This window comes from Anabrus simplex, chromosome 8, assembly GCF_040414725.1.
Source record: "Anabrus simplex isolate iqAnaSimp1 chromosome 8, ASM4041472v1, whole genome shotgun sequence".
Lineage (NCBI taxonomy): Eukaryota > Metazoa > Arthropoda > Insecta > Orthoptera > Tettigoniidae > Anabrus > Anabrus simplex.
In genome coordinates this window covers 227,390,767-227,405,714 of record NC_090272.1, presented here as the reverse complement: position 1 = coordinate 227,405,714, position 14,948 = coordinate 227,390,767, and the positions used below count along the sequence as shown (strand labels likewise).

The 14,948-nt window shown below is 41.5% G+C and overlaps 1 protein-coding gene across 1 annotated transcript in view; it reads right to left on the bottom strand.

The window, feature by feature from the left end:
* LOC136879385 (calaxin) overlaps positions 1-14,948 on the bottom strand; it is a 119,055-nt gene that overhangs the window by 61,562 nt on the left and 42,545 nt on the right. The window contains exon 3 of the mRNA XM_067153199.2: positions 14,085-14,347. Coding sequence (XP_067009300.1) covers positions 14,085-14,347 — 263 coding nt within the window. The remainder of the gene's footprint in view (positions 1-14,084; positions 14,348-14,948) is intronic.

Below are 14,948 nucleotides of genomic sequence, written 5' to 3'. Positions count from 1 at the left end.
CACCTACTCTATCATGTACATTGTTTGAGGGAGGCCTACTTTCTTTCCTGTCCTCTGAGAGAATCCTAATTATCTCTCTCAAACTCTCCAACTCCTCCCTCATACTCCTTAATGCCTGGCCACACCCACAGTCCCTACACTTGCACTCCTTATCCTTCCATCTACTTATGTTCAAATTTCAAATCTCTGCGTCCCGTAGATTCGGCTGGGGATCACACACACACGCACATCCTCCGTGCCAGGGGTAAGAAATATAAGTTAAAAGCAGCTGCATTTCAGGGCTTGCATTATTAACCAGAGCCAGTATTTCTTACAAGTTGTTTTACGTCGTGCCGCCACAGACAGGTTTTAAAACGACGATGCGATTGGAAAGAGCTAGAATTGAAAAAGAAGCGGTCATGTCCTTAATTAAGGTACAGCCATACCATTTGCTTGGTGTGTAAATGGGAAACTACGGGAAGTCACCTTCAGACCTGCCCACAGTGCGGCTTGAACCCACTATCCCCCGAATGCAAGCTCACAGCTGCGCGACCCTAATCAAATCAAATCAAATCAAATCAAAATCTCTTTATTTGCAAATGAGGTGTCTACCTCGGTGGCAAATGGTACACTAAAATACATTATTGTCAAGCACTAAATTTTAAATTAACAGGAGACGAAGAAAATTTTTCTAGAGTACAATATTATACAATTTATGCTAATAATTTTTTCTATTAAACACACACATCATCCTTAATAAATTTATATTGTTTACAAAATTCTACTTATAATATCTTACGAACATAGTCAACTCATATACAGTACGGTATGTGAAATTACTTCTAATAATACTATACAACTGGTATAAGATTAAAATTAACACTGAATTTATTTACATATTTATATTTTACCCATTTTGGAACCTAAGTAGCATAACGACCTGCTGCGTCTTAACCAGAGCCCCTTTTGCCACCACTTTTCAGAGTTCCTGAAGGGCCTTCACAGCTACCGTAGCGGTCCCAGGGCCCTCGAAGTCCCCACTGTACTTCACCCCTACAGGCAGTCCCCTACTTGGGCTGTCCAAACTCCTTAGACCAGGGGATGGAATTAATTTAATCACACACATTTATTATTTACAATATCCTGCACTGGTCGAATGCCCTCTAACATTTAATTTATTATCTCTGTTGTTGTTTATTCTCTTCTTGAATATCTGTACAGATTTTGGAAAAGGATCAAACACTACCCCTGGTAAACTGTTCCACTCCTTCACGCCCTTCCCAATGAAAGAAAATTTACCCCAATCGCTTCTGCTAAAATTCCTTCTAATTTTGTACTTGTGGTCAGTTCTACCAATATAATTATTTTCCAACCGAAGCCTCTCACGGATATCTCCCCATGCTTCTTCTCCTGTATAGGCTCTATATAATCCTATAAGTCTAGTTTTCTCCCTTCTCTTACTTAAAGTTTCCCACCCAAGTTCCTTTAACATTTCTGATACACTACTCTTTCTCCTGAAATCCCCTGTTACAAACCTTGCTGCTTTCCTCTGCACACCATCTAGTTCTTTTATTAGGTATTCTTGGTGAGGATCCCAAACACTGTTTGCATATTCCAATAATGGACGAACCATACTTAAGTAACTTTTTTCTTTTAATTCTTTGTTGCATCCTTTAAGTAGTCTCATTATGACATGTAACGATCTGTATGCTTTCCCAACAATGTCATCAACATGACCCTTCCAGTGCAAATTACTTTCAAATCTCACACCTAAGTATTTGCACTTGCCAGCTTTTGGGATAACTACCTCATCCAAAGTATATTCAAATTCAGTTTTAAAGCTCCTGTTTGTAAATGTTGTAACAGTTGATTTGCCTCCATTAATCTTCATATTATTTTCTTCAACCCATTCTTGGATACTGTCAAGGTCCCTTTGTAATTCTGAACAATCCTCAATGTTATTTATTTCCCTATAAACAATTATGTCATCTGCATACAATCTTATCTTCGATGTTATATTGTTCCCTAAATCATTTGCGTATATTAAGAAAAGTAACGGACCGATTATACTACCCTGTGCAATTCCCTTCCAGACTTTCTCTTCCTGGGATATATTATTTCCAACTTTGACTTTCTGAACCCTTGAATTTAGAAATGTTCTTATCCAACGTATAACCCTTACATCCAATCCTATTCCCTCCAATTTCTTTAATAATATTCCATGTTCCACTCTATCAAAGGCTTTGGAAAGATCTATGGCTATGCAATCTAACTGGCCTCCTGAATCTAACTGGTCTGATATGTCCTGCTGAAATCCCACCAGTTGTGCCTCGCAAGAAAATTTCTTTCTAAATCCATACTGGCTCCTCATGAACCAATTTTTATCATCACATATCCCTCTGATGTACTTTGCTATTAAATTCTCCAGTATTTTACAAACTATACTGGTCAGGCTGATTGGTCTGTAGTTCTCTGGTTTCCTTTTATCACCCTTTCCTTTATAAATTGGTATTATTATAGATTCTTTCCATTTCTTTGGTATCACACTATTATTTATGACATAGTCAAAGAGAAATTTTAAATAAGGCACTATCCTACCACCCCATTGTCTTTAATACCTCCCCAGTAATTTGATCACTTCCTGCTGCTTTTCCTTGTTGAAGCAGTTGGATTTCTCTGAAAATATCTTCATTTGTGAATGAGAAGCTTCTTGTTTCCCTCTGTGTCTCTCCCTCTCTATCTTCTGTTACGGTTTCCAAGTCCTGACAATCTTCTACTGAATCTCGGAATTCCCTACTAAAGAGGTTTGCTTTCTCAGTATCTGTTAAATAGTGTTCACCCCCTTCTCCCACCATTGTAGGAATTTGGATTCCTTTTCCTTTTTGATTCCTGATATATGAATACAGCTTTTTCCATTTCCCTTTGTGGTCATTACCCTCTTGAAGAATGCCATTCATATAATTCTCTTTTGCTTCCTTTTTCACTCTATTCAGTTCCCTCATTAGCTGTTTTCTACTTTCTCTACTCTCCCTACCTTCTTTGATTTTCCTGTTTACTATTCTACATTTTCTTTTTAATTTTCTTATTTCCCTTGTGTAATAAACAGGGTCTGAGGTCATTTTACCCTTCTTAACAGGTACAAATCTCTTCTCTCCTTCCCAAATGATTCCTTTGAATTTAGCCCAAAGTGTATCCACATTACTCCCTTCACTTATCCAACAACTGAATTGTGATTTAAGGTAAGTCCCAAATTCATCAACTTTAGTTTTTCTGTACAATTTCTTGTCTTGTGTGACCCTCTTATTAAGCCTTTTTGGTACCAGTCCTACATCCATTATTACAGCTTTATGGTCACCTATTCCTTCAATTACCTCAGTTTTATCAACAATTTCCCATGGTTTAATCAAGAATACATCTAGTAAGTTATTGAGACGAGTTGGTTCTTGAACTACTTGTGTAAATCCTCCCTCCCAAATTAACTTATTTGCCAGTTTCTGTTCATGGGCTTCACTTGCAGCTCCATTCCATTCAACTTCAGGCAAGTTTAGATCTCCCCCAATTATTACCGTATCATTATTGTTTTTATGAGTATAATCTATTATTTTCTCAAATATTTCCATGTCTCTTTCCTCTCTTCCAGGCCTATATGTTCCTATAATTCCCACCTCCTTCATATTATCACAAACTAATTTTATCCCTAATATTTCATCCCTTTCATCAGTAAACCATTCATGCGAACAATAAGTTTCCTTCACCAGAATAAATACCCCTCCTCCCTTTTTATCTCCTCGGTCTCTACGATAGACTGTATACCCTTCTGGAAATACTTCTGTATTACCCACCCCTTCTCTCGACCACGATTCCACTCCTATCACCACATCCGTCTCATAAGTTTCCATCAATGTACCGAATTTTAATTGTTTATTTACTACACTCTGACAGTTTACCAAGAGCAATCTCAGACCTCCTTCCTCCCTAAAACTTGACTGTTGCAATTGGGTAATGTTTGACTCATGAGTTGAGAACTTCCCTGGAACCCAGATCCTTGTACATAGATCTTGATTTAAGGGTCTGGGTTTTCTGGCAAGTTTCCCTGTATGTGCCAGTTTAGTGGTATGGGTTTTCTTAAGTACAGATTAGTTTGCAAATCTCTGTTGATAATTGTAGCAATTTGTCTACAGAGAGTTGCTTTTCCATTACCATTTAGATGTAACCCATGTCTAGTGAACATTTGCCTGCCAAGACCTAAAGTATCTACTACATGGACATTTCTAAAACTCTTACTTAATCTCTTAATTTTTATATTTACATCATGTACAGCTTGTTTGGTAGAGACAGTATTAATTGCAGAGAGTTTGAAATGAATAGGCAACATCGAAATATTTCAGAAAATTGTATTTTCATTTCTTTCTGCTAACTGTTAAAAATTAAATTAGTAACTTGTAGACTACTATGAGGACTTCAGGACTTATACTCACTGGCACGAAATATATTATACATCAGATTTAACCATACATAAACAAGCATGCATACGTACCACTCTACATGGTTTTACAAATTTCAAGAACGATGGAATCAAATAATGAGGTGTTAATTATTTGATTTAGGTTTATTTGCCTGAAACGTTAGACACTCACTTATCGTTGCAGAAGATCTAATAATAATAATAATAATGATATTTGTTTTATGTCCCACTAACTACTCTTTTACGGTTTTCGGAGACGCCGAGTTGCCGGAATTTAGTCGCGCAGGAGTTCTTTTACGTGCCAGTAAATCTACCGACACGAGGCTGACGTATTTGAGCACCTTGAAATACCACCGGACTGAGCCAGGATTGAACCTGCAAAGTTGAGGTCAGAAGGCCAGCGCCTTAACCGTCTGAGCCACTCAGCCCGGCTTGCAGAAGATCAACAGGATCATACCAGGTGTTAGGTCTTCGTAAATCATAATAATCCGCCTCTGTGATGTAATAGATAGTGTGATTCGCTGCCACCCCTGGAGGCCCAGGTTCGATTCCCGGTTCTGCCACGATATTTGAAAAGGGGTACGAGGGCTGAAACGGGGTCCATTCAGCCTTGGGAGGTCAGAAGAGTAGAGGGGGTTTTCGATTCTCACCTCAGCCATCCTAAAACTGGTTTTTCGTGGTTACCCACTTCTCCTCCAGGCAAATGCCGGGATGGTACCTAACGTAAGGCACGGTCGTTTCCTTCCCTGTTCCTTGCCTATCCCTTCCGATCTTACCATCCCCACACAAGGCCCCTGTTCAGCATAGGAGGTGAGGCCGCCTGGGTGAGGTGCTGCTCTTCCTACCCAGTTGTATCAACCCGACCCTAAAAGTCTCACGCTCCAGCACACTATCCTTGAGGCGGTAGAGGTGGGATTCTTGGCTGGGTCCAAGGGAAAATCCAACCCTGGTGGGTAAACGGATTAAGAAAGAAAGAAAAACGGAGACAAAAATTTAACAAAGCTTGAAGTCCACATGTTCTTGATATCAGAAAAACACAGTATTTATTCAACAGTAAAAACAATTATTGAGATATGGAGATTTTCTTTCTTCATTTCGTATCGGCAAAGATACCAACGACTCTCTCAACGTTAATCTGTCGTGCCCTTTCACTTTCTATTGATAATAGGGCCAGACCACTTAAGAACTTCTAAGTGAGCGTTTGATCAGTTTTAACTCAGAAAATGATATTTCAGCTTTGATCACTCTAAACAGATACAGTTAAGTTCATACAGCAAGTATTACATACAGTACATGGAGATAGCTAGAAGTCAAACAACTATGTTCAATAACAGTAGATCACCTTCAAAATCTTTTTGGGCTGCTCATGCGGGCCTCCTGTCTTCGGGAGCCCCAGTGTAGTGCACCGATTGCACCAGCCTACATAAGCCCCTGCATATGTACGTTTGCATGGAAGTGTGGGAGAATGGAGCAAGGAGAAGAGAAAACAGACTTGTGCTTGTGTTATCTGCAAGTTAAGCTAAAGTAAACATGTTCACTTTTTATTTTATCGCCGACTTGCTAACAGGAACGGAAAGTGGTCTTGTTGTTGCTCTATATAAATGCTTCTTGACAGAGCGAGTTGGCTATCTGTAGCTGTGAGCTTGCTTTCCATAGATAGTGGGTTCGACCCCACCATCCACAGCCCTGAAGATGGCTTTCTGTGCTTTCCCCATATCACACCAGGAAAATGCTGGGATTCTACTTTAAACTAAGCCGACGGCAACTTTCCCTTTCTTCTTCAGTCGTCGCCAAAACCGTTTTTTGTGCTAGCAAGACGTTAAACCGCTCACCAAATAAACAATAAATAAAAATTAATTAACTAAGTAGTCAGCTTTGTGGCCGAAATCAATCAATCAATCAATCAATTCAATCAATCAATCAATCAATCAATCAATCAATCAATCAATCAATCACCCATCTGCATTTAGGGTAGTCACCCGGGTGGCAGATTCCGTATCTGTCGTTTTTCCTAGCCTTTTTTTATGATTGCAAAGAAATTGGAAATTTATTGAACATCTCCCTTGGTTATTCCAATCCCTAACTCCCCTTCCTATAAAAGAATATTTGCCCCAATGTGTCCTCTTGAAATCCAGCTTTATTTTCATATCTTTTCCACTTTAATAAACACCACTCAAACTTATTCGTCTACTGATGTCATTCCATTCCATCTCTCCACTGACAGCTCAGAACATACCACTTAGTCGAGCAGCTCGTCTTCTTTCTCCCAAGTCTTCCCAGCCAAAACGTTGCAACATTTTTGTAACGCTACTCTTTTGTCGGAAATCACCCAGAACAAATCGAACTGCTCCTCTTCGGATTTTTTCCAGTTCTCGAATCAAGTAATCCTGGTGAGGGTTCCCTACACTGGAACCACACTGTACCTGTGGTCTTAGCAGAGACTTATATGCTCTCTCCTTTACATTCCAACTACAATCCCTAAATACCCTCATAACCATGTGTATTTACAACACTCTTTATGTGATTTCCCCAAAGGAGATCTTTCCTTATATCAACATCTAGGCACTTACAGTGATCCCCATTAGGAACTTTCACCACATCTACACAGTAATTAGAACTGAGAGGACTTTTCCTATTTGTGAAACTGACAACCTGCCTTTTAACCCCGTTTATCATCATACCATTGCCTGCTGTTCATCTCACAACCTTGTCACGCAGGAGGATTCGTCCCTTAATACACCGATGTGTAAAGATTCCGGTGGTCCAAATGACTTACTAGCGTTAGAAAGACGGCAGAATAAAACTATTCTGAATTTAGCCCAGGGTCGAAAGTCTAGTCGTCAAGTGGCACGTGAAATGTTGAAGTCGTACAATAATGTGAAATGTATTGGTTTTGTGTCCTCTTCAGTGCAATCATTTTTATCTTGCTTTCTTTCAGAGGGTAACTAAATAGAAGGCGTGCGGGGCAAAGACCGCAAAGACAAGTACAGTAGTACGGTAATGAAGTCTTTCGGCAAACAGAATACGTGCAGCGGATGCCAACCAACGAAACTACCTGGTGTTGCCATCTAGTGGGTGCCATTCGCACTACCAGGTGTAGTAGTTGTAGAATTTAACGCGAGATATCACTTCAGTTCCAAGATGTGACTTCGTTTGCGCGGGAATAAACAACTTGTATTGTAAGTTCTGAATAGGTGATTGGCGGTTTTGAGAGAGGAACGGTATCTCATTTGTTGAACACAGTCATTTTTGAGGACTACAATAAGGACTACAACGAGAAGTCGTTTTAATATACCGCATGAATCAATTTAATAAAGGAATTCTGTAGCGGCGATCAGGGGGTCGATTGGGGGGGAAAGGGGCACTTTGTGGAATAAATATTGCATTCTTATTCACTTTTAGCCGGATTAAACTAGGAATTACAGGAATTATTAAAACAAGAAATCTGTACAATCCCTGTTGTCTTATCAGCTAATTCTTCCCTTTATTTTCTTTAATTATTAACAAAATTATTAGTGGAAATCACAAAATGTCGTTCGTCGCGGCTAACCGATTTGTATAGCGCCACAGCAAGTAGTGGAGACTTTGCATGTGCTGTGAGGGGTATATACAGATCATGGACACTGGGGTATAATTCACCCGCTTGTCGCGCAAGCTCGCCAGTGTGGCGCTCTCTTTAGCGTCTGTTAGTTTCTTAGAGCGCACTCCAATACCAAATGATTTTAAATTGTTTAATCACGCCATACTTCTATTTAATTGTAATACATGTTTAATTGTTCATTTGATGAATGTTTTATTGTATAGTATTGAATCAAAATCTCAAAAAACGGTTATTACCGAAATTAAGTTGATAAACTGTGAACCTTACCATTCTGTTGAAATTTGCTCAGAGAACATATTTAATCCTTACTATTTTGCAGCTTTATTTATTTCTTTCAGTTTTGCTGTATATTACCCCCCGCCCATTATATTCCACAAACTCGGGTATCCTTTCTTGTCTGTACACTTTTGCCCTCCCCCCCCCCCCCCCCCTACTTACTTCTAATTTCCAATTGCCGCTACTGTGAAGGATCATTGGCGGCTCGTAGCATTATATAATATTGCAATTGACATTAATATTGTTTGTGAATAAAATATTATCTCTGGATACAATGGAAAATAACTCAATACCTCAATCACTACTGATCTGTATTTAAGGCAGTAGCCCAGGTGGCAGATTCCCTATCTGTTGTTTTCCTAGCCTTCTCTTTTCTTAGATGATTGCAAAGAATTGGACATTTATTGAACGTCTCCCTTGGTAAGTTTCCAATCCCTAACTCCCCTCCCTATATACATATATTGTTCTGTATACTAATGTTGTTGAGTTATGCTATTTTCATAAAAAGACAAAGCTAAAAAAAAGGGTGTTGGTATATATTATGAAAGCAAACACAATCCTTTCCTTCTTCTAAATAACAAATAAAACAAAATAAAATAAAATTAGCTGCCACGAAATTTGAAAAGTGGCACGAGGGCTGGAAGGGGATCCTCTCAGCCTAGGGACGTCAACTGAGTAGAGGTGGGTTCGAATCCCACCTCAGCCATCCTCGAAGGGGTTTCCCATGGTTTCCCACTTCTCCTCTAAGCAAATGCCGGGATGGTACCTAACTTAAGGCCACGGCCAGTTCCTTCCCTCTTCCTTGATGAAAACTTTTGATGATAATGATATATATTCTCTCTCTCTCTCTCTCTCACTCTCTTGGAATAAATAGCTAACAAAGAGGTTTGAACATCTGTGTAGAACAACAGATTTATTACGAAAATAAAACACACGCCAAAATTGTTGGTGACGGATATTGGTCGAATAGACAAAGTAAAGTACCTGGGATAAATAATTTAAGAAAATGGTTTAGAAAAATATGCTGTAGAAGAAATGATGCAAAAGATAGAGCGTATGGCATCACTAAGAATTATAACAACATGAAATGCATATGTAAACAACTGTAATACAATGGTGAAACTAGAATGTCTTTGCACAAGTGAATGTCCAGTTTTGAATTATAAAACCTAACCCGATGGCACTACACCGCTGAAGGGCCTTGGCCTTCCAAGCGACCGCTGCTCAGCCCGAAGGCCTGCAGATTGCGAGATGTCGTGTGGTCAGCACTACGAATCCTCTCGGTCATTATTCTTGAATTTCTAGACCGGGGCCGCTATCTCACCGTCAGATAGCTCCTCAATTCTAATGACGTAGGCTGAGTAGACCTGGAAACAGACCTCCGATCCAGGTAAAAATCCCTGACCTGGCTGGGAATCGAACATGGTGCGTCCGGGTAAGAATGAGGCACGCTACCCCCACACCACGGGGCTGGTGGTTTTGTAATATACTTTAAATGAACGTGAAGTGCTAGAAAAAAAAATATGAAAAAATCTTACAGTTGGTCCAATGAAAACAGAACAATCGAAATTAAGAAGTAATAGTGGACTGGAATATACCAGATTATAGAAAATGTAACAGAAACCATAAGAAAAAGAACATTGGTGTTTTTCGGACATACATGTATAATGGGTGATAAGAGATTGACAAAACAGATAATCAAGTACTTCTCGGAGAAATAATCAACAGGGAGCTGGATACAGACACCAGTACAAATTTAGAAAGAAATGAAATAAGTCAGAAGAGGAAAATATGGAAAGAGAGATTTTTAAAAGGAAGGTTTTAGTCCGCCTCTGTGGTGTAGTGGTTAGCGTGATTAGCTGCCACCCCCGGAGGTCCGGGTTCGATTCCCGGCTCTGCCACGAAAATTTGAAAAGTGGCACGAGGGCTGGAACGGTCCACTCAGCCTCGGGAGGTCAACTGAGTAGAGGTGGGTTCGATTCCCATCTCAACCATCCGCGACGTGGTTTTCCGTGGTTTCCCACTTCTCCTCCAGGCGAATGCCGGGATGGTACCTGACTTAAGGCCACGGCCGCTTCCTTCCCTCTTCCTTGTCTATCCCTTCCAATCTTCCCATCCCTCCACAAGGCCCCTGTTCAGCATAGCAGGTGAGGCCGCCTGGGCGAGGTACTGGTCATTCTCCCCAGTTGTATCCCCGACCAAGAGTCTGAATCTCCAGGACACCACCCTTGAGGCGGTAGAGGTGGGATCCCTCGCTGAGTCCGAGGGAAAAACCGAACCTGGAGGGTAACCAGATGATGATGATGATGATGATGATGAAGGTTTTGAGAATGGAAGGATGCCAACAGAGAATGAAAAGGAAACCCGGTCCAAAGAGGAGAGAACAATAACGCACAGTGCAATATCGAAGGAATATTGAAAGAGAAAACAACAAGGAAGGAGGCATTGCAATTGATGTGCAATCCCAAGCAGGCCTCATCGTAAAGACCGGGGGAGTTGGCTGTGCGGTTAGGGGCGCTCAGCTGTGAGGTTGCATCCGGGAGATAGTGGGTTCGAACCCCACTGTAGGCAGCCCTGAATGTGGTTTTTTGTGGTTTCCCGTTTTCGCACCAGGAAAATGCTGGGGCTGTACCATAATTAAGGCCACGACCGCTTCCTTCCCACTCCTAGTCCTTTCCTCTCCCATCGTCGCCATAAGATCTAACTGTGTCGGTGCAACTTAAAGCCAATTGTAACAACAAATTGCACAGTATGTTGTTCCTGACTCAGAGTTTCTTCCTGGACAATACATTACTATTAGACTATTGTTGTGCTACGACATGTCTATGGGCTAGTTGAATCGTCCTGTACTGACCTCATCCCCAACACCACTAAGAAACCTTAACCGAGCTAGTTGGTCTTGCGGTTAGGGGTGAGCAGCTGTGAGTTTGCATTCGGAAGATAGCGGGTTCGAATCTCATCAGGCTGTACCTTAATTAAGGCCATGGACACTTCCTTCCCACTAGCCCTTTCCTATCCCATCGTCGCCATAAGAATTTCAGCCGATATACACTGGCGGAAAAAATATCCAAACACCATGAAATAAGGAATGTAGAATATGGAAATTTTAGCAATATATATTTCTCGAGGTAACATATTTAATTGATTAAAGGTATAGTACTACAGGTTAATATTCGCTCGAAAAAAGTCATCTCAACTGTGCCATGCTGGTCCATTAATAACCAGTGTAATCGCCTGACTATTAAATGCAGACATGCATGCATTGTGTTGTACAGGTGCCGGATGTCAGTTTTTAGGATGGAGTTCCATGCCCGTTGCACTTGGTCGGTCAATACATGGACGGTTAATACCGGCTGTGGATGACGCTGGAGTTGTCGTCCAATGATGTCCCATACGTGCTCGATTGGGGAAAGATCGAGGGATCGAGCAGGCCAAGGCAACTTGTCGACACTCTGTAGAGCACGCTGGGTTACAACAGCGGCATAGAGGCGTGCATTATCCTGTCGGAAAACATCCTCGGGAATGCTGTTCATGAACGACAGCACAACAGGTCGAATCACCAGACGGACGCGCACATCTCCAGTAAGAGTGCGTGGGATAACCACGCGAGTGCTCCTGCTGCCATAGCAAATTGCTCCCCAGACGAGAACTCCCGGTGAAGGTCCAGTGTCAGTGTGTCGACGCCGCAGACAAGTGGAATGCAGGCGCTCATCTGACCTAACCAACACACGGCCATCAATGGCACACAGGCAGAACTGGCTTTCATCGGAAAACACAACGGAACTCCACTCCGTCCTCCAATGAGCTCTCGCTTGACACCACTGAAGTCGCAGGCGGCGGTGGTTTGGGGTAAGTGAAATGCTCGCCGCAGGGCGTCTGGCTCGGAGCTGTCCTTCAAGTAACCGATTTCGAACAGATCGTTGCGTCACTGTGGTGCCAACTGCCTCTCGAATTGCTGCTGCAGACGCAGTCCGCTGCGCCACAGCCATACGCTTAATACGGCGATCCTACGTCACGGTGGTGCCATGGGGACGTCCGGAGCCCGGTTTTCCTGTGAGCGTACCTTCTCGCGACCACTGCTGCCACCAAGCATTGTTAGGTATTATTAGCATTACATTGCGTAAATTGATAATATCTGTTGATAATGGGAATGCGAATGCAAAGCCAAGTTATTAATCAGAATGTGCCTAGAAACCAAAGCACTGAACCCAAGGTCCCGCGGAACGGAAAACACCAGCCAAGTCTTTCGTGGCGCACATATAGTATTCGCAAGCTCAAGTACCAGACGACATAGGAAAACGAAGCATATAATCAGGATAAACTCCAAGACTTAAGCAGAATTAGCGCAGGGATTTTCTGGACCTTTGCTCAGGAGGTATATCGTGGTAAGTACATAAGAAAAAGAAAGAGGGGAAGTAGGGATAACACAACAGTTCCAACAACGAAGTTCAAATCACAAGATGCATTAACAAACCACCCATGGGAAACATTTTTACAATCAAGAAATTCTCATAATTATCAAAATCAAATTACAATGATTGCTCCATTTCCAAGCACAAGCTAAAATTCGAAAAGTTATATGGGACTCATCAAGGGAAAAGTTGATTTGAGATCGTGACTAGAATTTTCAAAATTACTAATGGCAATACAAGGAAAAATTTAAAGGAACGATCATTAGACCGTGACTAGACCTAGGTATAACCCTGTAATTGGAAAATAAGATATACACCTGAGGAAACACTTTATGGAATAAAAGTAGATACAACTGGAGATAGAATAATCTTACCGACAATGGAGAAGGGATCTAACAGTAATCTTCACACGTTAAAAGAGAAAAACCACCATAATTACACACCATGTACGAAATAGTTAACAATGCGTAAAGGCCACTATAACAATTTAGAACCACGTAAAATTTATGAAATAGGAAGGAGGTCAGAGGGACAGAAAAATATGAAAGGACAGGGAATGGGAAGCAGTGTTGACGGGAATGGCGAGGGTGAGAGAGGGTAAATATTAGGCTGCTGTATCTATTGGAATTAATTTGAAATCACACGCACACAGTACGTACACAAAGTTCCGTATCAGAGAGAAAAGTTCGCCCAAGGACAAGTCCTTTGCACGACATATGGCCAAGTCTAAAGGATTTGAAGTTGTTTAAATAAACAGTAGGACGAGCCCAGAATGGGCCAGAGTTCGAAAAACATGTAAGTTAAGGCCTGAGGGGCCAAGAAGTGAAGAAGAATAGGTCTGCTCACCTTGCACTGAGATGAAATGATGTGCGTAGAAAGAAAAGTATTTAAAATCGCCACGGGCCAGTTCCTGCTCCCACCGCTTACATAAACAGAGAATGCCTGACCCATGATTCCAAGGCAGCGGCGACTTTTATACCGGCGCGAAGCGTAGCCGAGAACACACGAGAATGAGGCGAGTGAGCAGACAGAGCACAGTGAGTCCAGCACGGCGGCGACACAGTACAGCCCGTATTTAGAGCACCTGATGTGCAACGTCATGGGGCCGCTACTAGCGCCACGCTAATGCGATTTGCAGGACATTTAGGTGACTTTCAGATGTACAAACACGCCCGCCAAGATTCGTTAAACTAGCAAAACACCTTCTTGGTATTTGGATGATTTTGCGCCAGCGTATTTAGCTTGAGCACAGTTCCGCGAGACATTTACAGCTCTCCCAGTTCGATGGTAGCAGCACATGACGTTATTCATGGAAGTAACGAAACTCGACTGTGTAGAAGATAAAACCCACCTCAGTAGATGGAACATCTCGTCCCTCGTGAGGAAGCCGTCGTTGTTAAGGTCATAGACAAGGAAGCAGAAGGCCGTTCTCTCCTCTGTGGTCCCTCTCAGGAACACAGACAGACCGCACACCCACTCCTCCAGTCTGATGACGCCGTCGTTGTAGCGGTCGAAGGCGCAGAAAATACGATCCATGAGAACCTCTTCTGTGACGAGGTCGAACGTGTTGTGTAGCAGCTCGCGGAACACCACTCGATCGAGTCCGCAACAACACTGGAACATAGCATATCAAACTAGCTGCTTCCCTACTGGACGAATGTTTGAACATTTGAATAAAAAGTGAAGGAATGTGTCAAGTATGGAACAGAACACCTTTCAGCTACGTCCCATTCAAACACAAAAATTCTTGAAAGACGTAACAAACTTTACAAAGGTGAAAAAATGAGAGTATCCTCCTAAGCCAATAAATCATACATTCCATAATTAGACATAGTAAATCAAACATGTTTCGGCTCGTTTGAGCCATCTTCAGTGAAAAATGAGGGGGGTTGAAATAATTTACATAATACAAGTTAAAAATGCCAAAAAACATCATGAAGGTACAAATGAAAAAACAAACTAAAGAGAGCCTAGACGGAAACGAAATTAGCACAAATATACAATATTTACATCATTACGTGGAGCAAAAGACAACTCACTGCGACAGAATTCAGTGAAACAGGTGTTAATACAAAAAAAAAATAATTGAAACTAAAAACTGTGTTAATCTAAGAAGAAAAGGAATGAAAACAAATGATACAGATGGAAATGAACAATAAGTGCACATAGTGAGGTTGCGGACCTCTGAGTTTGCAAAATATTGGTTTTGTAATCA